Source organism: Arabidopsis thaliana, chromosome 3 (assembly GCF_000001735.4).
Source record: "Arabidopsis thaliana chromosome 3, partial sequence".
Lineage (NCBI taxonomy): Eukaryota > Viridiplantae > Streptophyta > Magnoliopsida > Brassicales > Brassicaceae > Arabidopsis > Arabidopsis thaliana.
In genome coordinates, this window is record NC_003074.8 from 16415320 (window position 1) to 16439999 (window position 24680).

Consider the following 24680-nt stretch of genomic DNA (forward strand, 5'->3'; position numbering starts at 1 on the left):
TATTCTACAAAAGTTGATAAACCCCACCCAAATTATATATTTATATTATAATTGGTAATTTATGAGAAATTGTAAAGGAAAAAGTATTATATCACTTATTAGGTATTACTAAACATAAAAGTATGGTTTAATTATATATTTTTTCTTTTAATAAATGATCATGAATTAGAGATTCTTGACTGTATATCACTTACAGTGAAAATTAAAATTTTATCAAATAATATAACTATTAACCTATTTGGTTGTTTAACATCGTTATTATTCGAGTTCATATTCGTATAAAACATGAAGTTAATAATTATAAAAACAATTGTAAATTTTATTACTGTAGTAGTTTAAAATTCTAGATGATTGTACCGAATTGTCTGTCTAATAAAATGGTGGTCCTAATTTTTTTTAAGAAAAATAATTTGAATGATTAAAAATCAATGACATTTTTTCACATTTTCTATTTAAAACCTAAAATAAAATTAGTTTTATATAGAAATTGGTGGGCACTGAAAACATAATTTTTACTGTAAGAAAACTAATAGCCCTTAAAACAGAAAAAGAAAAAAAAGTTGTTTAGTATGCTTATCTTTCGGATCGATCTGCCCTAATCGTAGAATTAAAATATATGTAGTTTAAACTGTTCGATGAAATCATAGAATTTTAGAGTGGTAAATACCCAAAAAAAAAAAAATACTTTCAACGAAAGTTTTTTTTTTCTTCCAAATAGTCATAGTGATCGAACTATTTATTTACTGTTTCTACTAAGTACTTTAGCATATGTCAATGGTTTTGTGCAATGACCAATTCCGTAGTTTACGTACTTGCTGGGTCTCACTTTCTTAGAGTATTTTTGTTTTCTTCTTTCGTGTTGTCAATGGATACAACAGCATTTCTTTGGCTTTTACCCAAAGACGAAACAAGTTTACGAGTGTAATGTCTTCACATTACACCCATTTCACACTACCAAGTCTACACCGAGTAGAACGGGAGAGGAATGCTATATTTCAACATTTAGTTTCATTATGTCTGTGTCGAGAAGTTAGGACCTTGATCAGTAGTAGGACAAATATAAAAGAGTGTCTAACAATTTTCGAGGTGGATATTATCAACTCACGCACGCACATTTGTTCTTTTATTTGACACGATAAAGATATTTATATAAATTATTAAGCTAAAGTTTCGGTCTAATTTCTCATTTTTTTTTTTTTAAAAATTGTGTGTTTTTAATGGGAAAAGCAAAGTGTGTACTTGAGAAGAGTACTAAATACATTTCTTAAAATATTATGCATGTATTTGTACATGATTCTTGATTAGTTGATTTTTATCTTAAATCGAGATTGCAAAAAAGATATAGCATAGTCATATATTTTAATCTAAGTGGACTTGCACTGTTTCACATTGCTTTTATTTTACTTTTCCTCCTCTTAAAATATTATTGGTTGCGCTGTAAGAAATTTTTAAAGACATTAAAAAAGTTACAGCCCCAAAATTGAAACAATCATGCTTTAGCTTTCCAATTTTTTCTCATAGCACAAATAATATTTTTTTTTTATTATTTTATCTGTAAGTTCATGTTTTTCTAAGAAAAAATCTTTCTAATGTCCTTTTCATGATGTCCCTTTTCAACTATACCCTTTTGTTTTATCCATTTTCATTTCTACCCTCTTTAAATTTTTAATAACCATGTTACCCCTATTTGAAAATTGTTTTAGGTTAATAAAATGAAATATTAATATTTTTTCGCCTAAAATATTTAAAATGAATTTCCCGCCAAAATTTTCCCGCCAAATTTTTTTTTCCAAAAATATTTTTCCCGCCTAAAACTTTTTTTTTACGGGAAATAGATTTACAAGGGATTTTAAAAGGGTTTTAAAATATTTACAAAGGATTTTAAAAGGATTTTAAAATATTTGCAAGGGATTTTAAAAGATTTACAAGGAATTTTAAAAGGATTTTAAAAGATTTTTAAAGGATTTTAAAATATTTACAAGGGATTTTAAAGGGCTTTAAAAAATTTACAAATGTTTTTTTAAAGATTTTTAAAAGGTTTAAATTTGTTTTAAAAGGGTTTTAAATATTTACAAGGAATTTTAAAAGATTTACAAATGATTTTAAAAGGGTTTTAAAATATTTACAAGGGATTTTAAAGGGCTTTAAAAGATTTACAAAGGTTTTTAAAAGAGTTTTTAATGGTTTAAAAGTGTTTTAAAATATTTACAAGGGATTTTAAAAAGGCTTAAAAGTGTTTTACAAGATTTACAAGGATGGTTTTAAAAGATTTATAAGAGATTTTTAAAAGGTTTAAAAAAGTTTTACAAGATTTACAAGGATGGTTTTAAAAAATTTATAAAAGATTTTAAAAGGGTTTAAAAGTGTTTTACAAGATTTACAAGGATGGTTTTAAAAGATTTATAAGAGATTTTTAAAGGGTTTAAATGAGTTTTAAAAAATATACAAGAGTTTTTAAAAGATTTTTAAAAAATTTACAAGAAGACACTTTAAAAACTCTTGTAAATCTTTTTAAGACTTTTTTAAATCTCTTGTAAATACTTTAAAACTCTTTTAAAATCTCTTGTAAATATTTTAAAACCCTTTTAAAATTCCTTGTAAATCTTTTAAAACCTTTTTAAAATCTCTTGTAAATCTTTTAAAACCCTTTTAAAGTTCCTTGTAAATCTTTTAAAGTCTTTTAAAACCTCTTGTAACTCTTTTAAAGCTCTTTTAAAATCCCTTGTAAATCTATTTCCCGCAAAAAAAAGTTACAAGAATTTTTAAAAGTATTTTTTTGGCTCTGGAAAAAATTGTTATGAAAAAAAAAATTTGGCGGAAAATTGTTTTTTCGGGAAAACAATTTGGCGAAATTTTTTTTTTGGCGGGAAAAATAAATTTTGGCGCCAAAAATTTTGCGGAAAAATTTCAGTTTCCAATTACATGTTCCTATTAGATGAGGGTAATTTGGTCATTCTGTTAAAGTGAAGGGGTATTTTTAAAAATGGACAACATAAAAAGGTATTGTTACAAAAAGGTAGTAAAAAATGTAGTTTTACAAATCTCCCTTTTTCTAAAACACAATTTTATGGTCTTTAGAAGGTCTGTACCTTTTTTTTTCTTTTTTTCACTTTATTTTCTCATTTTCTTTAAAAACATTACTATAGTTTTCATATATATATATATATTAAATTTAGTTTTATGGATATAAATAATAGGTAAATACCTACTTTATGACATATATATAACTTTCATTATTTTTAATATATATATATATATATATATATATATATATTAAATTGATATTTATGAATTCTATTATATAACACATAAGTACAATTTACTAATAATATTTTTTTGTTTAAAAATACATACAACCATAATCTCATTTCTACAACCAATTTCTTCAAATAATAATATTTAATTAATAAAATTTACAACCTAATTTTTACAACAATAAAATCTACAACTACAGTCATCATACATACAACTAAAATTCTACCGCAAAAAATCTACAGTTACAGACGAACCAATCACACACTATACTAGATAAGAAATTAAAAACTTATAAGCAGATTTTCCCGTAATATAGCAATATGATAGTTGGTCTACTACTACATTTTTGTTTTTGGCTAAAATCTACGACTACATTTTCTATAATATCTTTTAGGACTTTTTGTACTTATATTACAGATTTAGAAGAGTTTTTTTTAGGATGTTATTAATTAGAAGAGTTTGATATGGTCGGATGATATTATTCGAAATCAGTTTCAAAAATCATAGCAGTCATATCAAATTTACGGTGATATGAATAAATTTTTGCTAAATGTTATTAATTCACATATATCCTAGTATATTATTTGGGAAGTACATTTTAAATGTAACCTTAATTTTTGTAATTAATTACATGACAATGCCATTAGAAAAAATTAATCAAAAACAAAATCCTTTAATGACATCATTAAGGTTACCAAAATCATTTAACGACAATATTCATCTGTTAATTATAGGGTTTATTGGATCTAAAGACGGGTCATCAAGATTTCATAAACTGAAGCAAAATATACTGAATATACAAATATTTATCTGTTACCAAATTATAAACAAATAAATTCGTAAAACAATTTAATATTTTATATATGAAATCAATTAAATCTTAATCACATAAAAATTAGCACAAAAAAGGAATCAACAATTAAAAAATTATCAAATCTCTGTTTATATAAGTTTTGATACTATATTCGAATAAAGTGTAATCTACCTTTTCAATTTGTATTCTTTAACTAATTTAAGCTAACTAATATATTTGCCAATCTTATACCTACAAAACTAACTATCGTTTCTTATCTCTATAGTATTTTTGCAAGACTTTTTGGTGGATTTGGGTAAGTGCATTCGGGTCATATGGCATATTCCCCTATTAAATAAATATGGTGCACTCCTATGTTATTAGCTAAAATGTTTAGATTATAATTCAGAATCATATCATAAATAAAATTAATATTAATAAAATAAATAGCTTTTTGGCAAGACGGATTTGGAGGGACGGGTTTTTGAATCAACATTAATAAAAAAGTAAATATATTATTAATCCACCGTTTCAAGACGGGTTAAATCTTTAATTTATTATTTTTTAAGACCACTAATATTAAACATATCAAATCATCCTAATTTAGAAAAGATTATATAAAACCAAAAATGTTATGTGCTATGTATAGTGTTACTATATTTAAAATTAAACTATAAAATATAAATGTATTAGAGAATGATATAATTTGCAAAACTTTTATATATAATAAATAATTCTTAAATTTTAAAAATTACTATTTTAAAAAAAAATCACGGGACGGGTAAAGAAATTACAGAACGGGTTTTATTTTGGAATTGGGTTATATGGTGGATGTATTTGAATCAATATTTATAAAATTTTAAAATATTATTAATATGCTGTTTTAATAGGGGTTAAAACTTTAATTTTTTAACAATTGTTTCATGGATTCGTGATATAGCGTTACTTAATAACAATCATAAACTGTAAATTATAAATATTTTATAAATATTACTAAATAATTTATAAAAATAAAATTTGCAAGTTTTAATATATATTACTTCTAAAAATAAATCGTCCCGCGATATACTGCGGGTTAAAATCTAATACCAGCTTGACAAAGAAAGTGGTCAACAAACATTTCTGGTAGACTTTAGACCATTCATGTTTTTCCAAAAGATATATCGACATTAATAGAAATAGTAAGTCATCTCCCGAAACCATGTGCATACAGCCCCAACCAAAGAAAGTCACAGGTTTTGTCTAAATGAAGGAAACATGTATTATCGGCGGCTTGTATTTCTTGAAATTAAGGAAAATGTAATTTGACTTGTGGGGTGTGTATTTTCATGCTCCTAGAAAAGAAAAATAGATTATTTCCATTGAAGGCAATTTAGTTTAAGGGTGAATTGCAAAAGTGACGTTTTTGGGTGAAAGAATTAAATATATAGTACTATAATTGGGGAAATTAAGAAAGTAATAAATGAAGGTGAGGAAATGTCATCAAACTCCCTTTTAAACGCGTGGATAGATTGTAAAAGTGAATGACGTGGCTTGTGTTTTTACCAACAATTTTATTACTATTTGGCTCAAACAGTACAAAAAATATTATGTAACCGGTTTCATCTAAACTCCATCAAAAATTGCAGACTATCTTCAATTTATGTGCTAACACTAGCACAAGATTTTGATATCCACATGACCACATTGGCAACGGTGGTGGCTCCGACAACGGTGGTGGCTAGCTCCGGCGACGGCGGTTGCTCCGGCGACAATGGAAGCTCCGGTGACAATGGGAACCCCAACAATGGGGTGGTGGCTCCGGTGATGGCATTCATTCTGGTAAGGTTGGTAACTCCGGCGGCGGTGGTGGTGGTGATGATGGCGGAGACGTCGGTGGTGGTGATGACGGCGGCGGCGGTGGTGTGTGGTTATGGTAGAGATGGTTGTGGTGATAAGAAACAAGGGTATAATGGCAAATATTGTAGAAAATATACTGAATATCATCCACTTTTTTTCTTTTGGTTAGTTAGTGAATTATTAAATTTTTGTAGGTTACTGATGCAAATTTCCCTTAGTTTAATGTTTTTTTCATTTTAATACAAATGAATATATGGTATCACTCTACAGCTGGTTAATTATTTAAAATAATATTTTGTAGATTATAAAAGTTTAACTTTTAGATATTTAGATTTACATTGTATCTCAATGATTTATGCTTTGTGTTTGTATCCAGCTTTCATGTGTATGGTTGGATGTTTATACACGCACATATTCAAATATGACGTGGATTCCATTCTCAGCAAAAAAAAGCTGGTAAGTAAACATTTTCCACCAATATTTAAAAAGTCGATCCTTTTCAATTATGAATCTCCACACCAATCTTGGCTCTCAATTTTTTTTCACTTTGGTATTTAGTATTTTCAATATCTAAACACAAATTTGAAAATAGAGATTTACCAAATAAAAATGTTTTAAATATATATAAAAAAATTGAATCATTTGACTATAGTTAGTCGAAATTCCTATGTCTTTTGTTTCCAATACTCATAGAGCGATATCTTAGATAGCATAAGAAAATAAAATAAAGCAAATAACCATAAAACTTTAATAATGTATATATATAGCCTTTATTTAATGTTCACAATTGTCAATATAAAACTCTGGCTAGAGATCCTTTTGCATAGTCAACCAACTTTCTTGCTATTTATCTAAATTTACTTTAAACTTTGTTGGGAGATAGACGAAATTGACCATATATATATATATATATGTATATATATATATATATATTATATTTAGTTTAATTGTTTGTATTATGCATATCTAAAAAGTTAGATTAGGTCAAATCTTATTTATAAATTATAAAATATTTTAGAAATATTTAAAATTTTCATATAGGAAAACAAATTAGAAACAAATATTAGCATCTTTGATTGAACGAGACCACCATCCTTTGAAGGTTTTTAGAGTACAAGTCTAACATGTGAAGGTTGCTGTTTGAGGATTTAAGTTATTTTTTTAAAGTTTCGCAATAGTCTGTTTACCATTAATGTAAGAAGTAATTTGTTGAGGTTTCTATTTTATTACTATGTTTGAACAAACTTTGTTTCTACCAATGTATGTATCACTACACATTAAAAAATTTGGTACCAAAACATTTTAGTATACAATCAGATTACTACGCAGTTTCTACAACAACCTTTCCAATTTTTAGATTAAAAATCTTAAAATCATTATTTTTCATCTTGGTACCAATTCCGACGAAAACATAAATTGATAAATGCTCTTTAGTATAAATTAGAAAAGTTTCAACTGAATAAATACATGTAAATAAAATTTAAATGAGAATATTGTTTTTATTCTTAAATGATAAACAAAAATTACGGAGGATTTTGTTTTTGAAATTTAAAATTTAAAATTACCTTATTTTCAAATCTTTTTAAGAGCGTCTATAAATTTATCTATATTATAGTTAGCGGCAAAATAAGAGGTAATGATTAAAAATATTCATAAAAAACTGAAATTTTAGTAATTTATGTATATACAATTTCTGTTATATGTTTTAAAATCGTCAAAAATTAACTTTAAACCTGAATGAGTATTTTTTTTCTGGATCAACAAAAGAGTTGAATTAATGTCCACTTTTTGTCTAGCTAATGTCTATGGAAATAAAAAAGGAGAAAAAAATAGAAATGAACATTAACCGTAAGTGGAAGTAATTAAGGAAAGTTATATCTCTATTTTTGGCTCCCAAAAGAATAATATCTCTATTTTTAGTTCTTGGAGTAAGGTAGCATCATAATATTTACAATCATGATGGTAATATTAATGGGTATCACATGGTGATATATTTATTAGTTATGATGATTATATTGAAATAGAGGCTTTAGTATTGTCGCTAAATTTTAGCTCCAATCGAATTAGCATATTATATATTATTGATATAAAAAACTAAGAGAAAAAGCTAATAAGGTAAATACTTCCTTCCTTAAGTCCTTTTATATATTTATTAATTAGAAATTAAATTGACATATTTTGTTTTAATCTTTTTTCTTTGTTTTTTGTTTTCTTATATAATTCTCATATTATAATTTTTTTAAATCTAAATAAAGACATTTAAAATTTAAACATTAATATATATATATATATATATATATTTATATAATAAAATGCTTATATTTACAACGTTTACATTTTTTCTGTGGTGACAACATGAACAAAAATGTCAAGTCGTGTGCATTATAGGCTTATGTATGTTTGGAGGCGTATGCTTCGCATGTTGCATCCCTAACGTCCACATGAATTGCATCAACTTAACCATGATAGAGTAATCCTCAGCGGTACATGACTCCACCATCGTAGTAATCCTAAACCTATAAAACGAAAAAGAGATCAAACGTACAATTTCTCACCATATCTAACTTTTTATAAATAAGAATTAATTAATAGAGATTTATTATGAATATTTTAAGTTGAAATTGTGTTTTTGACATTTAGCACGAAATAAAATTCTGATAGAAAATATACAAATCAAATATCTACAACCCCTGGAAAAAACCATTGTTTTTTATAAAAAAAATTTACATGTGACAGTCGTAATCAATCCTAACAATTTGCTATATTTGGGTCGTTCTGGCTAATATGCAGCCACATTACAACAAGAAATGACCACTTTGACAATACATGTAATTGCTTGACTTTAGTCTATCCACCGCTAATTCCTGCGTCATGCGGCAACAAATTGGTTATTGGACTACTACTCAAAGTTAATTTCACACAGATTAGTAAAATTTTGCCTCTAGTTAGTTTTGGAATGGCAACATTAACTTTTACTGTAATCACGTCCATTCCGTAAAACCAACTTTTTACACTTAGTTATTTAACCAGTGACCCATTTGGATATCTAATATTGGAAAGAAAAGTTTACCAAAAAAGCATAAACAAAAGTAAATATAGCACAACGAACCAAACAATTTGTTAATTATTTAAAGTGCGTAGAATCAAAAAGAGGGTAAAATGTCTAAATCTATATCATGCAAAAGCCTAAACTCATAAAACATATGAAAACGATTACAATTCTCAACTCTCAATTCAGAAAAATCCGTCTTATACGTATACGTTTGAAACAATACTATGTAATACGATTCGATCTAGAGAAATATTAAAGCTCCGAACGTTAAGGAAAAAGACTTTGACGTTGATTTACTATTTTACTCACATATACATATTTATTTTCTTTTCTGAGTTAGAAAATAACATATGGTTAATTAAATATATATATATATATATATATATATATATATTAGTATAAAAATCGGTTATGGTTCTTTAAAATTCTCAATGGATCTAGGCGTTTTCGTACGAATTTCGACAACTAATTTAAAATAGTTCATATCCAGGATATGGACAACAAGAAGTACTTAGTTATATTGGTTAAATGACATTCTCACAACAAAACGAAGTGATTCTTGAAATGTTTAACATTTGATAGAGTCATAGACATTTCATTTTAGTTCGACATTATAATATAGTACATGAGAATGTCCAAACATGTATCATGTATGAAGGCCCACATTATCCAATATTCAGTAACGCGCAATGAATATGATCGTGTTTGCAATCTGACTAACATAGATTATTCACTTGCACTTATTGGTTAAGGTTTGTGTTCGAAGCCACATAAATGGGAGCTTGTATAAATGCATAAACGAGACATGCTTTGTGTCCATTATATTCAATATAACTAATCATGAAACTGAATTATAAACTTTTCTGTTCGCGCATTTTCTATCTCATTAAGTTCCTTAATCACGATAACAAGGCACACCAATTGCATATTTTGTCGGCCAATAATTCCCCATGATGTTCTTAAAGAAAATTACTGATAATTAATGAAACATAGTTAGTACAAATCTTAACTATAAATATGAAGAAAATAAAACCAACCGAATTTCCGTTTTGACAGTTAAAGAGGTATCGATTCTATAGAAATGTCTTTAAGAGAATCATAGTGTACCATTACATAAAAATATATGTATAATGTTTTATACCTTTGACACTTTCTCTGAACGCTTTGAGTAAAGTGGTTATTGTTTCTATGATAGTATAATTTACTCTTCAATGTACTTATATATGATTTTGATGTGATGGTACGCAAAATTTAGTTTTGATATATTTTTCAATCTTCTCTTCTGTCAGAAAAAATTACATTATTTATCTTGAATGTAGACTAATATAGTGGTGGTCTAGGTAATTTGGGAGTGCAAAAACTGTCAAGTTTGAGTTTTGATATATACTCTAAAAATATAATTTAATTAAGTAATTATGAACTTTCGACCCATAGTTTTTATTTATGTCAGTAATCACAAAGTGTAAATTAATCTCCTCCCCATTGTAGTACACCAAAGCTATATAACAAGTCTTGTTTCCATTCAAAAGCTCTTTAAAAACAATTGGTAAAACTACCAATAAATCTAAGATAATATTTGCTTTATTTTTTCCAACACATAGATTCTAATGTCAATGGTGACATAACGACAAAACTAATACAGAACACCATATAAATTATATTATGGTCCTTAATATTATTCCCGCATAATTGTCTAAAGCCTAAATGATATTATTCTATGTTACCAAATCCCATAATCGCATTCCCATATATAGATATTTTATAAGAAAAAGTAAGATAAGAACTAGTGTTGTTAACATTGAGATAGCTATATTTTGCTTTTAACCAATATGAGGTAGAGATTTATGGTCGTGAAATCTAACTAAATGGAACTTTATGCAAATAGATTTTTATTCACCCCTAAAGTGGGTTCAAAATATAAAACATTATGGATGCTACTTTTATATTTATGCATATATTTTACTAGAAACCGTGTGGGTCCACTTCATTTTAAACATTTTCAATTGAAATTTCTATCGACAATTGGTCCATTCGCCACGATGTAAAAACCTTTTGGTGGGTCGTCAATACCAAACATCAACCGTATCATATTTTGGGGATCTTCTAGATTCTTAACGGTCATTGTTTATAAACTTTATAATTGTCCAAATATATATATTTTCTTTGGTATCAAAAAATTTGCAAATATGTTTTCTCGTATTTCGTTTTTTTTATAACAAAAGTAATGTTGTGAGTAATTTAGCTTTATCTCCTGAGACACCCTTGTTAAAAAGGTCGACGATAACAAGTGAATTGATAACAAATTATTCAATACGTAAACCAATAAGAAAATGTTAATGTTTATGATTGTTCGTTCGCGACAACAATACCTAGGACATACTAAAATTCAAACAACAATTAAACTTATTTTTCATTTTGTTTTTTATCATCAAGTGACTTTAAAAATAAAGCATGTAAATTCTTATATTTCACCACTACTAATTAACGAAAGGTAACACATTCTGATAAACTTTAATCAACAGTCACGATGAAAATAACCTTATTATAGTTGGTTAGCAACAGTATTTTTTATGCATTAACCCTAGTTTTTATCCATTGTATCCAAATAAAAGCATTGTAGAATTCTTTCTCATAAAAAAAAAAGAAGAAAATTTTCTCATTGTCATTGGCATATAGGATTCGATTACAAAAAACAAAAAAACTATTATCCCCCAAATAGGCCTTAGAGAGCTTGCCACGGCCCATATACCAATTATCGGCCAACCAAAAATTTAGTAGAAATTGCGTCTGCCGGGAGTCGAACCCGGGTCTATTGCTTGGAAGGCAATTATCCTAACCGTTGGACTACAGACGCTTTTTGGAAGGATTTTGTTAAAGTCAATTATAATCTTAATTTGTCAATTTCTAAATCATACAGATTCAGACTATAACAATGCCTTCTATATCTTTAAAATTTAATATTTTCTAATCATAGAGTAGACCAGAACTGACACTGGTTGATTTTATCGTTAGCTTGTGTATACTGTTTTTTTTTTTTTGATAAATGTTTTGGTAACTTTAACATCTAAAAAATAGTCATATTTGCAGATTAAAAAACAATGCTACCTTTATGAAATTGCCTCTTATTTTTTGCCATTTTAATTACTGCATTAAAAAGAAAAAAAAAAGAAAAATCAACATGTAGTCTCAAGCCAACGAATAAGAGCTAGCTGCTACAGCATAAGGTTCGGAAATTCAAAACAAAAGTTCATATATCAATATCTTCCCAACGCCTTTTTGCTTCGGAGAGCCGTTGCCACATCCACTTTCTCTACTTTTCGTTGTTTTTTTGTTTTGGCTCGCTTCTTCGTTTCGCTCTCAACTTTTCCTTTTTACCTAGAAAAGAAAAAGAGAATCTTCTTCTTCGTTTTTAACAAATACATGTCTCTGCTTTTAACTACTTCTTATGTTTCTTTCAAAATTTGAAACTTAAGTCTCAAATTGTATAGTTTCAAGAATAGGAGAAGATGATGAAAAGATCTCCATTTCGTCACAAAATGAGGCAGAGTCTCTCTGATATTACTAACTCTCAGTCTCAAGAAGAGCTTAATCTTCACAAGATCGGTTCCGAGCCGAGTGGACATGTAAACCGGCTGATGAAGGTTGCAATCTCTAACTTTTGATTTCATCTTCTTTTTTTTCATTGACTGAATTTGATTTCGACAGGAGAATTTAGCATTGGTTAAGCTTCTTGAGGAAAGAGAGTATCCTTTTGTTCCAAGCAACTTGTTTTAAGTAATGAATTCAAGAAGATATATTTTCTTTAACTATCAAAGTAAAACAATTGATATAAGTAGATACGAATTGCGGAATTTACGCGAAGGCATACACAAACTTCAAGTACAAAATTGGAGCCTTGCTCAATCCAATTCCCAATTCTTAGGCGTAAGCTTCATCGTCCACTTTCGTTTTCTTGATTTTCTCTTTGATTCAAATTTCTGAATAGTATCAAATTGTTTTGCAGGAGATCAATTTAGCTAGAAACAAGGTGAAAACATAACTTCTCTATGGTCACATGTTTTAGAAATTTTTTTTTGTCTAAAGTTTAGATAATGTTTCAGGTGAAAGCGTTGCACCATGAGGTTACTTGCAAAAATGCTTTGCTAAAGGCTAAATGTTGTGACAAAGAGGTTTGAACATTTTTTTGGCGTTTCTCTTATTTTATTCAAATTTTGTTATACATTTAGTTAGTTATCATTTTAAATCAAAGTTGGTTATGTGTTGCTGATGTTATTCGCACATTTGGATCAGAAAGGTGAAAACACTAAACCAAGAAATGCACTAACAACTGAGAGTGTGCTAAATATAACGGACGAAGACTCACCGTCACCGAAACCTTTTGTACCAACCAGAAGGCGATTCATCAGAAGCAAATGTATATATCTCATTATCTTCTTGATTCTTCTATAACTATCTATGGTTGATTTTCTAATTTCCTTGATGGTTTTATCTACAGCCTTAGGAGCATCTACTACAAACAAGAATGAGGCAGAAAAAGTGAAATCGGAAACCAAAAGGTTTTCACTTTAACCCCTAAAATTCAATTTTTGCTACGCTCCATCGATGATTTCTTGTTTGTTACGTTACAGGAGGCACTTAAGAAGGAGATCGCCGAGAGTGAGATCAGCAGCGCAAGAAGTGACAGAGAATCTGTTTGAGATTGAAGATCTCCAGCTTACAATGCCTAATGACATGTCTCAACAAGATAACTTGACAATGGAATCACATACCCGAAAGAAAGAAGAGGGGAAAGAAGGTTTACGGACAAGACATCATGATTTTGAGATCTATCGATCACCAGTCGATCGATCATTGCGTAGAGAAGCTGAGAGGATACACTCTTACAAGGGATAAATATGTTGGTTAGGTCCTACTATATTAGAGCAAAATGTTTGTACTGTGATGGTGGTGTTTTGAGATTCTACAATCTCTAGACATGTATATGTTACTTCTTGGTACGAAACTCACTAACATATTTATCTATATATGGTTTCGGAATATGACCTTATATTATAAATTTGTTTGAGATCAAAAGTATATTAGAAGTAGTCACAATATTATTTCTGTTAAACTGAATGTGATGGCAATATTTCAATTCTGTTTTCAAACAAATATCATGTTATCATTTGTAATCCAATATTGACTTATATTGTTCATGTAATCATGTGATCTCGTAGATACCATACTCCTCAACTTAGTGACTCGTAGATATGTACATTACATTTCAAAATCCTTTGTTGAGGCTCCAACTTCCTTTCGTACTTACAGAGGAAAAAACGGAGTCATGGGGCATGTGACTGCTGAAACAATTATATGTATCATTAATATACTATAAAAAAAACTGTTAATATCGAAAGAATAGCTATGACAACGTTATGGCTATGTGCGTTATCCACAAACAAGATACAAACTTTAAAAACTAAAAAATGTAGCTATTTTGTGACCAAATTATGAATAGCTACAGGCAATCATTTGTGGATATACGTAGCAACTTAAAGATAAAAAGCGCGACAATTTTTTTTGTATCTAATTAGCTACGAACTATTTACGTATATTTCGTTGCAAATATAACAACAACAACAAAGTGTAGATAAGTGTGACCAAGACAAGGAACGAGTTGTAACTATTTCTAGCACATTTTGTTTTTAGAATAGTCATATCAAATTATGCAGTATAAGATATTTTGCCTAATTAAACAACAAATATACAGATATGACCACAAAACAAAATGTGGTTATTTTGAGGCTGAAGCCACGGAATTGTTTTGGCGAAATTTCTTGCAGATAACAAATTTACATGAATATGAAACACTTATTATACATCATGAATTGTTGTCTGAAAAAAAAAAATTATTCATCATGAGTTATTATACTCTCTCCATTTCAGATTAGATGTTTTCAAAATTTCTTCATACATGTAAGGAAAAAAATCATTTGTATCCTTCATTAGTATATTTGTATTATTTTTTCATTAGATAATACACTAAAAGAGTAAAGATAAAATTAGAAAATTTATTAAAACTCACATTGAAATATAAAATTACATATAATCTGAATTAAAAAATCAAGCATCAAAACAACAACTTAATATGAAATGGATAAAGTGTTGTCACGATATCACCTGTGGATAGGTAATGTATTCAATTTTATATAATAAAATATGGAGAGAACTTTTGTGATCATTTTGTCTCCACGTCACAATTTTAGTATATTATAGCGTTTTAATAATAATATTTATTACCATTTCTTTTTTGAAAGCAATAAAATAAATATAATTAAACTCGAATAAAACAAACATAATAAATACTATTCAATACATGTCTCCTACATAATAATTATTAACCCGATTTATTATATTTGTTTTATTTGAGTTTAATTTTATTTATTTTATTGCTTTTAAAATAGGAAAAAGAAGCTTGATTCCACACGTGATATTGTGATAATACTTCTTCATAATGTTAATACTTAATAGTGATTAAAAAAAAATCGATGATAAACCCATAGTGAAAGTTGGTAACATGTTGCATATTGGCTAACATTAGTATTAGACCATCATTATTGGTAGTTGCTTAGTATAGTTCTTAGATTAATCAGATTAGAAATATAATGTTTATATTGATTTATTTGTTAAGAATGGCTCTTATATAAGAGAAAAAATAAACTTAAGAGCTGGACAGGTGGCGTCTTTTGGATATTTCTTCTTAAATTGTTTATTATATCAATATATGTCTCTGTGCTTAGAATCTAAGTCTACGAAAATTAGGCATTAATTCTCAAATCCGTTTACTATATTGATTGTTCTCACAGGTCCTAGTCAAGTTCTCAAAAGAAGGATCTTGTTAGACGTCAAGTTCTCTGTGTTAAAGGTTGCCTGGCAGGATCAAAAGCTGAAAACCTTTTTGAACAATGCGATATGGTTCTGGCAGTCCATAAGATGCCAGTTACATGCTTCAATGACATAGAAACTGCTTGCCAAACATTGGATAAGGGTAGTTACAGCGATGAAAATCTCAATCCAACCAGTGAGTTTTACCATGTATATATTTTGACGCTGAAGATGGCCGGATATTAGACACTACCATTGTGATAGTACTGACTATGGTACGTACGGTGATGACGAAACGGCCTTTTATATATATTTTTTAACTAATTGGTATCATCCTATGGCAGGTGTTATAGTTGACAACAGTCCGAAGGCTCAGTGTTACAACTAATGATAATTCGACTTCGACAGTTGGATACAACGTTAGTATTTCGAAAACGATTCGAATCTCATACGTATGAAGTTTTTGGGGTGTTGGGAAATAGACCAAAACTATGACTCAAAAGCAATCAAAACCGACCAAACTCACAAATTAATCAAGATCGATCAAGATTACAAATGGAGATCAACCGGGCATGTATATGTTTGTAAATATATTGGCATAGGAAGTTTAGTTTTATTTTTATATATTAATTTTATTTGTCATTTTTATATATAATTTTCATTTGTGTTTATTTTAGTTTTAAAAAGGAAGATGCCTGAATTTGTGAAATAATAAAAAGAAAACTAAAAAATTAGGTGCTATTTCGCACGCATCACTTGAGCTAACACATGCATGTGTTCCTTCTATTTCTTGCTATATACGAATCTCTTTAAGAAAATTTACCAGCCAAAATCTACAATTCTCTTTTTTGTTTGTTGCATATATAAGTCAAGGTTTGAATTTCATAAAACGGACACAATAATTAATATAGATAAATGGTTCTAGTTTCTAAATAAGAACACTTTATTCTATGCAACACATAAAAAAACTGATATTGAACAAAATCATATTATAATCTATGTGTTCGACTTCTACATTTTTTAAAAAAGGGACTATTATTGTAAACCATTCCCCAAAAGTGAACTTTATATCCAATTCACATTTTTCATTGAAATTCTGTTAATATTTTTAAAATAAATAACCATGAAAACTAATCTTACAATTAAGAATACTCCCTATCATTCTAATTAATCCGAGTTTTAGAAAAGAATACAACATTTTAAGATGGTCAAGTTTGTCGGCAGTTTTTTAGAAACTGGCACATTTATCATCTAGTTTGTTACTCTAGGATTCATCATCTATATAAGACCCACGAGTTCATAGTTCCAAGGCACAACAACATGAACTTGTTTTGGAACACAGGATTTTGTGTTATAGTTTTAGTGGTTGCGAGGGTTGGTCATTGGTGGTACCAATGGTCAAACCCTAAGTCTAACGGCAAGTTACCTCCGGGATCAATGGGTTTCCCGATCATCGGAGAGACATTAGATTTCTTTAAGCCTTATGGATTCTACGAGATCTCCCCATATCTCAAGAAAAAGATGTTAAGGTCAGAACTCTCTCTCTCTCTATTTATATATGTCATTTTCTTACAGAGATGAAGTCTTGTGTTTGAGTATTGTGTGAGTCTTTTAGGTATGGGCCATTATTTCGGACAAACATTCTTGGAGTAAAAACCGTGGTATCGACGGATAAGGATGTTAACATGGAGATTTTAAGACAAGAGAACAAGTCTTTCATTTTAAGTTATCCGGATGGTTTAATGAAGCCATTGGGAAAAGATAGCTTGTTCTTGAAGATTGGAAACATCCACAAGCACATCAAACAAATAACTCTTCATCTTTTGTCCTCCGAGGGTTTAAAACGGAAAATATTAAAAGATATGGACCGTGTGACACGCGAGCATCTTAGTTCGAAAGCTAAAACAGGAAGATTGGATGTTAAGGACGCAGTTTCAAAAGTAGTCAATCTTTTTTTTTTCTTTGATGAATTTCAGTTACAATGTTGGAGTTAGCATGTTATTACGTGCTAGTCTCACACTTTTTAGCATGTTTTAATCTTTGTAGTTGATAATAGCCCACTTGACACCTAAGATGATGAGTAATCTCAAACCACAGACTCAAGCAAAGCTTATGGGAATTTTTAAGGCCTTCACTTTTGATTGGTTTCGGACATCCTATCTTATCTCTGCCGGGAAGGGTCTCTACAACACCCTTTGGGTGCGATTTTTTTTTCTCTTTATTTCTTTCCTTAGGAGTCACGGTAAGTATCAAACTAACACGAATCCATGATCTCTTAATGTTAAATGCAGGCATGCCGAGAGGGGATGCGAGAGATAAAGGATATATATACAATGAGGAAAACGTCTGAGGAGAAGTACGATGACTTCCTCAACACGGCAATAGAAGAGTCAGAGAAAGCAGGAGAGTTATTGAACGAAAATGCAATTATAACCCTCATCTTTACCCTTTCATGTGTCACTCAAGATACCACCTCAAAGGCGATTTGCTTGGCTGTGAAATTCCTATTGGAAAACCCAAAAGTTCTCGCAGAGTTAAAGGTAATATTTACATACAGATGTATAAGATGGTAAATTTTACATATAACCATGTGTTAGTATCGACCATGACATGTAGTAGTTTTTGCTAGTGATGTTGGTGTGTCACAATATGGATTCAAATCCGCATATTGTATGTTGTTATTGTTAATAAAAAAATTATGCTAATCTGGTAGTCATGGTCCTGTTAAGTAGGTTCAAGATCTTTTGCATTTTGTATTGAGAAAATCATATTTATATCAATAATTCGGCAGAAAGAACATGAGGTGATCCTTGAAAGCAGAGAAGACAAAGAAGGTGGAGTTACTTGGGAAGAATACAGACACAAGATGACTTTCACCAACATGGTAACTATTCATCTAATGCTAATACAACATATTTTCTGTTTTACATGGTGCTTCTTTTTATATAGGTTATCAATGAGTCTCTTCGAATAACAAACTTGGCTCCTATGTTATTTAGAAAAGCGGTAAAGGATGTGGAAATCAAAGGCAAGTAGTAGTTAGTTCTCACGTGGCACTACTTGTAAATTGTATATGGAATTTTTTTCTTAAGATAATAATCAGAATTTGACGTTTTTGTGGAATCAACAGGATACACCATTCCAGCAGGTTGGATAGTGATGATTATACCTTCAGTGGTTCATTTTGATCCTGAAATCTATGAAAACCCTTTTGAGTTTAATCCATGGAGATGGGAGGTATTGTACATTTAATTTAGTCTTCATATCATTTTGGTCAACTTTACGGAAAAAAAGATCCATTTTTAAATTCGAAAAATTTTCATACCAAACGTATTTCTCCATTTTTCTAGCTAGATCCAATAATTGCAAAAATATATGCATATTGATATTAACTCTGGTGTACATATATGTATGACAGTTGCAAGCACTAGCTTGGCTGTTTTATACACTTGACCGCCTCTCATTATATATAGATATATTGATATTAAATCTGTTGTGTAGGGGAAAGAGTTGCGGGCTGGATCTAAAACGTTCATGGTGTTTGGAACCGGACTTAGACAATGCGCTGGTGCAGAGTTTGCTAGGCTTCAGATTTCAGTATTTCTTCATCATCTTGTTACCACTTATAATTTCTCGTTGCACCAAGACTGCGAGGTGCTTCGTGTACCAGCTGCTCACCTCCCTAATGGCATATCTATAAACATCTCCAAGTGTCCCAAAAAATGACTTGAACAAAGAAGCCGCCTTATCGAACCATACCATCTCCTCCTTTTTTTATTGTATAACAATATTATAATAATGTTGATTCAGTAACCCTATCTTCAACCACATTACTTGGCCGGAAAGGTATGTGGCCATGAAATAGGGACAATTATACTATCCTATCAATACGACTTATCTTACTTGTTGGTCCACTGCCTATGGGTAACGATTAGTGTAGTAATAGCAATGCCATGTAATAAATACGTTATTTTATAATATAAGTTTTTATACCATAAAAAATCATCAAATTCATTAATTTTTACAACTAATAAAATACAAATTTATCATACAAAATTAAAATAACACTCAATGTAATTTTTTTTGCTACCTTCAAATTTATAAACTTTTGGTAAATAATATGTAAAATCGAAACTTTCGAGAAAAAGAGTTTTACTCATATCTTTAGAAATTTAAATTTTTTAATATATGTAACTGTGAAAACGTTTACAAAATACGTATAAGAGTTATATTAACTCCCTAGAAGAGGACATATTTTATAATAATTGTTTTTTCTTAAAAGGTGAAACTATATCTAAATAGGTAAATCCAAATCCTAAATGAAAAGGAAAAAAACAAAATCCTAAACCCTAAGAAAAGTAATTGTAAACAAAACAATGGTGTATTTTCTTGATATTTGTTTTGTTTTGTTAATTTAGACATTTAAACCGTTATTGTAATTTTCCTTACAAATTTCACATCCATGAACAATAAAAATAAACGTATATAAGGTATGATTTTAAACTAACCAATATTTATTTATTATTTCTTTAAAATCACTGAAATTATTGAATTCTTCAAAACACAGTTTTTTTTAAAAATTATGATTAATTTTATAGTGAAATATTTAATTATGTTTTATGCTCAACATTTTGTTTAACTTTTTAAAAAATAAATGAAAGACCCTCTTCCTCTTACCCACCGTTAGCGCTCAGCTACCATGGTCGAAATAAGCCACGGCCACGATTTTGTCCTTTTATGAATTTCTGTGTATGGATAGCTGTGTTCGTGAACAATAAACAGTATGTAAAAATATGACAGTTGTGACAAGTTGATTATGACATATATATCACAATGATATGTGATTTGTCGTACATGATTTTTTTTATTTTTATTTTTGAATAGAATGTTAAATTAAATTCAAAAGAAAGGTATAGCGTTGTTACAACTAGTGCAACTTTTTTAAAAATTTACAAAAGAAAAAAACAGAGATTCTTGATCTAGCTTATGTTCCTCAGAGCGAGACAGAGTTGGAATCTCCTATCGTATCTGTGGTGGCCATTAGCTTTAAGTACCGAGAGCTGATTACGGATGAGTTTATCAATCCACGAGACTAAACGACTTGCTGAATGTGGTGGTGTGCCATGCTTTCGATCATTTCTCTCCCGCCAAATAGAGTGGATCGAAGCTTGATTAACATGATTTCGACCAATAAGAATTTCTTTGTTTTCCCGACAAAAATCTCTCCTTAATTAACTAGTCTCTGCTCAACAACAATCTCAATTTAATTAGTGTGCGTATTCCCATTTCCTTGTGGATTTTTTCAATTGTACTAAAAGTGACTCAATCGTGCACTTGTGGTTAAACAATTCAAGTTTAAAACTTGAGCTATCATACATCGACGGTTTGGAGTAACCAACATTTTTCATATCTACATCTGAAGTAGCTTAGCAAATAGTATGATTGGAACCGTTGGCTGGGAGGGTCACAATAGTAGAGGCCTAGAGGGTAAGGGAGAGTTTGGAGGGCCCGACCGTGAAGTAGATCCCTTGGCTTTCATGGAGCCTGGAGACAAGTGGAGGGGCTCTCTCGTGCTTGTTCCTCTACATCTTAAGATAGCATAGATGTGGTAGGTTTCATCATCATAATTTAGTGGTGACATGTGTAGGGGCTCTCTCCTACACCAATTTCTCAACTAATATTAATTGAGAACACCATTCACTATCTACCATATTAATTTGATAGACAATTAGCCTATATTTGTTTGTAAATAATATCATGATATTTTAAAATGTTGTGATTGAATTGAACATGAATTGGTTAGTTAAATTAGATATTATGTAGATAAAACGTGACTGGTTTAGGGTGATGTGATATGGTTCAAATTATTTTAAAACTTCTATCTCAAATAAGAGATCAATTGTAGTATTTAATGAAAGAATATGCGGAATTATAGTTTGGAAAGAGTAAGAGAATCATGAAGAACAAGAGAGATTTGTGATGGGAATAACCAAAACATATTACTAAAATTGGTTAGTTACCTTTGTGTGTTTACACTGTATTTAAGGACACACAAAGGGAACATAGCCGTTTACACTTAACATGCGAATGAAAGAGATATGAGGGAAGAGATTCCTTGGTCTTAATGGTGAGAGCGGCTGGTCCTTGGTTGACCATGTCGCTAAGACCACTCGTGAGTCCTCTTCAACGGCTACAAAAGATATTTGTGTGCCTTCACTCATTCTAGAAGCTCCCCATAGGCTTCTTAGGAGTTCGGCCCAACTCCTTGTAGCTCATGCACAATACTAGGCCTTTTCTTTTTATTTGTACGGATGGATGCTCTTATTAAGTCTTGATCAATATTTAAGGGTCGGATTCCACAAACTTCTTTTGTTCACACAATGAGCTAAGTATCAAGATTAAGCTAGAAGAGTATAAAAAAATAAAAAGAAAATAAAGTAAGCAAATAGCAGGTTGATTGGTTGCAAATCAAGATAACAAAATGTCAGGTTTAGGGTATTCTCAGGAAACAAATGATTAGTAGATCTAAATATAGATAGGTTGTTATCGAACCGTTCTTAAACTCAAACTCTAATATCAGAATAACCGGTGATGTTCCGTGAAACTCACTATGCCTAGAGCTAAGATTCTCAGTGATGTGCCGTGAAATCCTAAACCTAAACATGCATGCTAAATGAGTTCAATAAGTTCACCTTAGTAGATAGGCTGATTCTTATTACACACCTATAAACCATGCTCATCAAATAGTAGTTCTGGTACCAGATACCTATGGTGGGTATATATATTATCTTGAATCAAGTTCTAGTTAATTACTCTAGAACTAGCATTAAGAACAACTAAAGATGAAGAATCGTACAGATAACCTACAGATAACCTAGCAAGGGGGCAATCTACTAAATCATATGAATCCCTAGTGAGAAACCCTAACCCTAACAAGCAGACTGCTCAGACATGATGGATGAGATAAACAGCATATATGAATAAGAAAGCATAAACAAATTAATAGAAAGAAGAGTTAAAAAGATCTCTTCACTGTTACTGAAATCTGATGAAACTCTGAAAACAAGGGATGAATAGCTTATGAAAGTACTTTGGAAATAACTTGGTTGCTAGAAAACTTGATAAAAAGCTTGATAGGTCTAAACAATGACCTTTAAAACAATATATATGGCATAAAAAAACGTGTAGAGACTAGTAATGAAAATAGGGAAGTCTTATGGGGCAAATTTTCAAATTTTCAAACTTAAAAGCGTCATGAACTTCTCTGGGCCGCAACTGGTATCGATCGACACCAAGAGTGCGTCGATCGACACTCTCGACTAGATCTGAAAGTGAATTCGTCCTTTAGCTTCTTTTCTTCAACTTTTGCTCCAAAATGTCTTCTCATCTCCATTGTTGTTCCTCTCCATTGAATACCTAAAAAAACTCTAAAAAAACTCTAGAAATAACAAAAAGACTCAAAAACTTATATCTAAAACATAATAAAAACAGTAAAAATAGGGTTATATCATGATGCCACCTATGTAATTGTTTACGTCTCTTTCTCATGGGCCAAGAGAGTGTTATGTGAGGTTAGTGGCTGGTCAGCTTTGGTTGCGCTCTCTTTAGTCAACGACATCAATATTGATATTTTTGGCTGTTATCTTCAACCTATATTTATACTATCTTTTGTTTGTTATGGAGTATTTATCGATTTTTCACGATCTTGCTAGTTACACTTTTTTTTATTTAGTGAATGTAAAATTTATTCAACTAAAACACCTTTATTACAATAAATGTATCTTTTTGAAAATCGAACGCTGGTTTGAAAAGTTTTGAAAAAAAATAGAGTTTTAGTTTTCTGAGTCGAACCATATCTTAACATTTTCATGTTTGTGTAGATCAAAGAGATTGATAGAGGAAATTTTATTGTGTAACAAGCGATCGAGAGACTTGATCAGTTGATTTGGTGCATTTGTGATCACACCATGTATGCGTATGTTCCGTTCCAATCAAAGTGAGTGGATAGTTGCTTGGAAGAGAAGCCTTAGAATAAAACCAATATTGCCTTTGAAAGTAGAGCCTTAAACCTCCATAAAACTGTTTGTGTAACTCCTTTGAAGTAGTCGACGAATTAGCACCTGCCAAACACGTGAAGAGAATGTACAAGTGAAGAATAAGTGCTCCCAAGTCTCCATCGAAGATTGACAAGAAACACACAATGGATTTAATCACTTGTTCCAATATGATATACACTCACCAGTGGTAAGCTTATTATTTGCAGCGAGCCAAAGCAAGAACAAGTGTTTCTAATTTTCTTGTAGTGAACAAATGAGGGTCTGACCGCAGATAACAAATTTACATGACTATAGAAGACACTTATTTAAATATCATGAATTATTATATTCTCTTGTTTCAGATTTCATATCGTTTAAAGTTTCTTCATACATTTTTTTAAAAAATCGTTTGTATCCTTCATCAAGGTATTGTATCATTTTCTTTACCCGATGATACATTAACATAATAGAGATAAAATTATACTTTATAAAAAAAAAACTATGCATTGAAAATATAAAAGGTTTTTTAGTAATAATAAGACCCCTCAACTAAAAATGGATAGTAAGAAAATTTATCAATTATTTATTTAGTGAAAAATTCCTTAACTTAAAATATGCTAATAATTTCTTTAAGAAATTTATCAATTATTTATTTCGTGAAAATTGGACAGACTATTGTCAAAATAAAATGCAACACTTTTAATTGTCTCTAAGGTTGATGTCGAATTCTATGCCTTTTAGAAAAGAATGTCTAGATTCGCCCAATTGTTTTAAAATGGTGTTAATTTAAATTTAGTAATTTGGCTTTATGGTTTAACAACTCGTATGAACCATTTGCATG

The 24680-nt window shown here is 29.8% G+C and overlaps 3 protein-coding genes and 1 non-coding gene across 9 annotated transcripts; 3 read left to right on the top strand and 1 right to left on the bottom strand.

The window, feature by feature from the left end:
- Nucleotides 1–5725: 5725 nt before the first annotated feature.
- On the top strand, nucleotides 5726–5967 carry AT3G44950 (glycine-rich protein; the record flags this gene model as incomplete). Its single annotated transcript, NM_114364.1, has 2 exons — nucleotides 5726–5851; nucleotides 5875–5967. The coding sequence occupies 2 exons, from the start codon at nucleotides 5726–5728 to the stop codon at nucleotides 5965–5967; spliced, it is 219 nt and encodes a 72-aa protein (NP_190081.1).
- Nucleotides 5968–11721: 5754 nt separating this feature from the next.
- AT3G44955 lies at nucleotides 11722–11793 on the bottom strand. Its single transcript has one exon. It is a non-coding gene; the product is annotated as a tRNA-Gly (tRNA).
- A 468-nt stretch (nucleotides 11794–12261) lies between these two features.
- Nucleotides 12262–14084, top strand: AT3G44960 (shugoshin). Of its 5 annotated transcripts, none has more exons than NM_001339181.1 (8): nucleotides 12262–12580; nucleotides 12645–12682; nucleotides 12755–12863; nucleotides 12943–12966; nucleotides 13040–13108; nucleotides 13230–13353; nucleotides 13435–13495; nucleotides 13568–14060. In NM_001339181.1, the coding sequence occupies exons 1-8, from the start codon at nucleotides 12446–12448 to the stop codon at nucleotides 13830–13832; spliced, it is 825 nt and encodes a 274-aa protein (NP_001327664.1). In that variant the 5' UTR covers nucleotides 12262–12445; the 3' UTR covers nucleotides 13833–14060. The 5 variants fall into 5 exon arrangements, with proteins under 5 accessions (NP_001327664.1, NP_001327667.1, NP_001319686.1 ...); NM_001339182.1 differs by having other exon boundaries at nucleotides 12366–12580; nucleotides 13580–14084; NM_001339180.1 differs by having other exon boundaries at nucleotides 12366–12580; nucleotides 13583–14084.
- Nucleotides 14085–16966: 2882 nt separating this feature from the next.
- AT3G44970 (Cytochrome P450 superfamily protein) lies at nucleotides 16967–19805 on the top strand. Of its 2 annotated transcripts, NM_114366.3 has the most exons (8): nucleotides 16967–17332; nucleotides 17419–17743; nucleotides 17850–18002; nucleotides 18095–18343; nucleotides 18595–18687; nucleotides 18753–18831; nucleotides 18934–19040; nucleotides 19305–19805. In NM_114366.3, the coding sequence occupies exons 1-8, from the start codon at nucleotides 17124–17126 to the stop codon at nucleotides 19527–19529; spliced, it is 1440 nt and encodes a 479-aa protein (NP_190083.2). In that variant the 5' UTR covers nucleotides 16967–17123; the 3' UTR covers nucleotides 19530–19805. The 2 variants fall into 2 exon arrangements, with proteins under 2 accessions (NP_190083.2, NP_001326454.1); NM_001339185.1 differs by having other exon boundaries at nucleotides 18595–18831.
- The last annotated feature ends 4875 nt before the right edge of the window (nucleotides 19806–24680 follow it).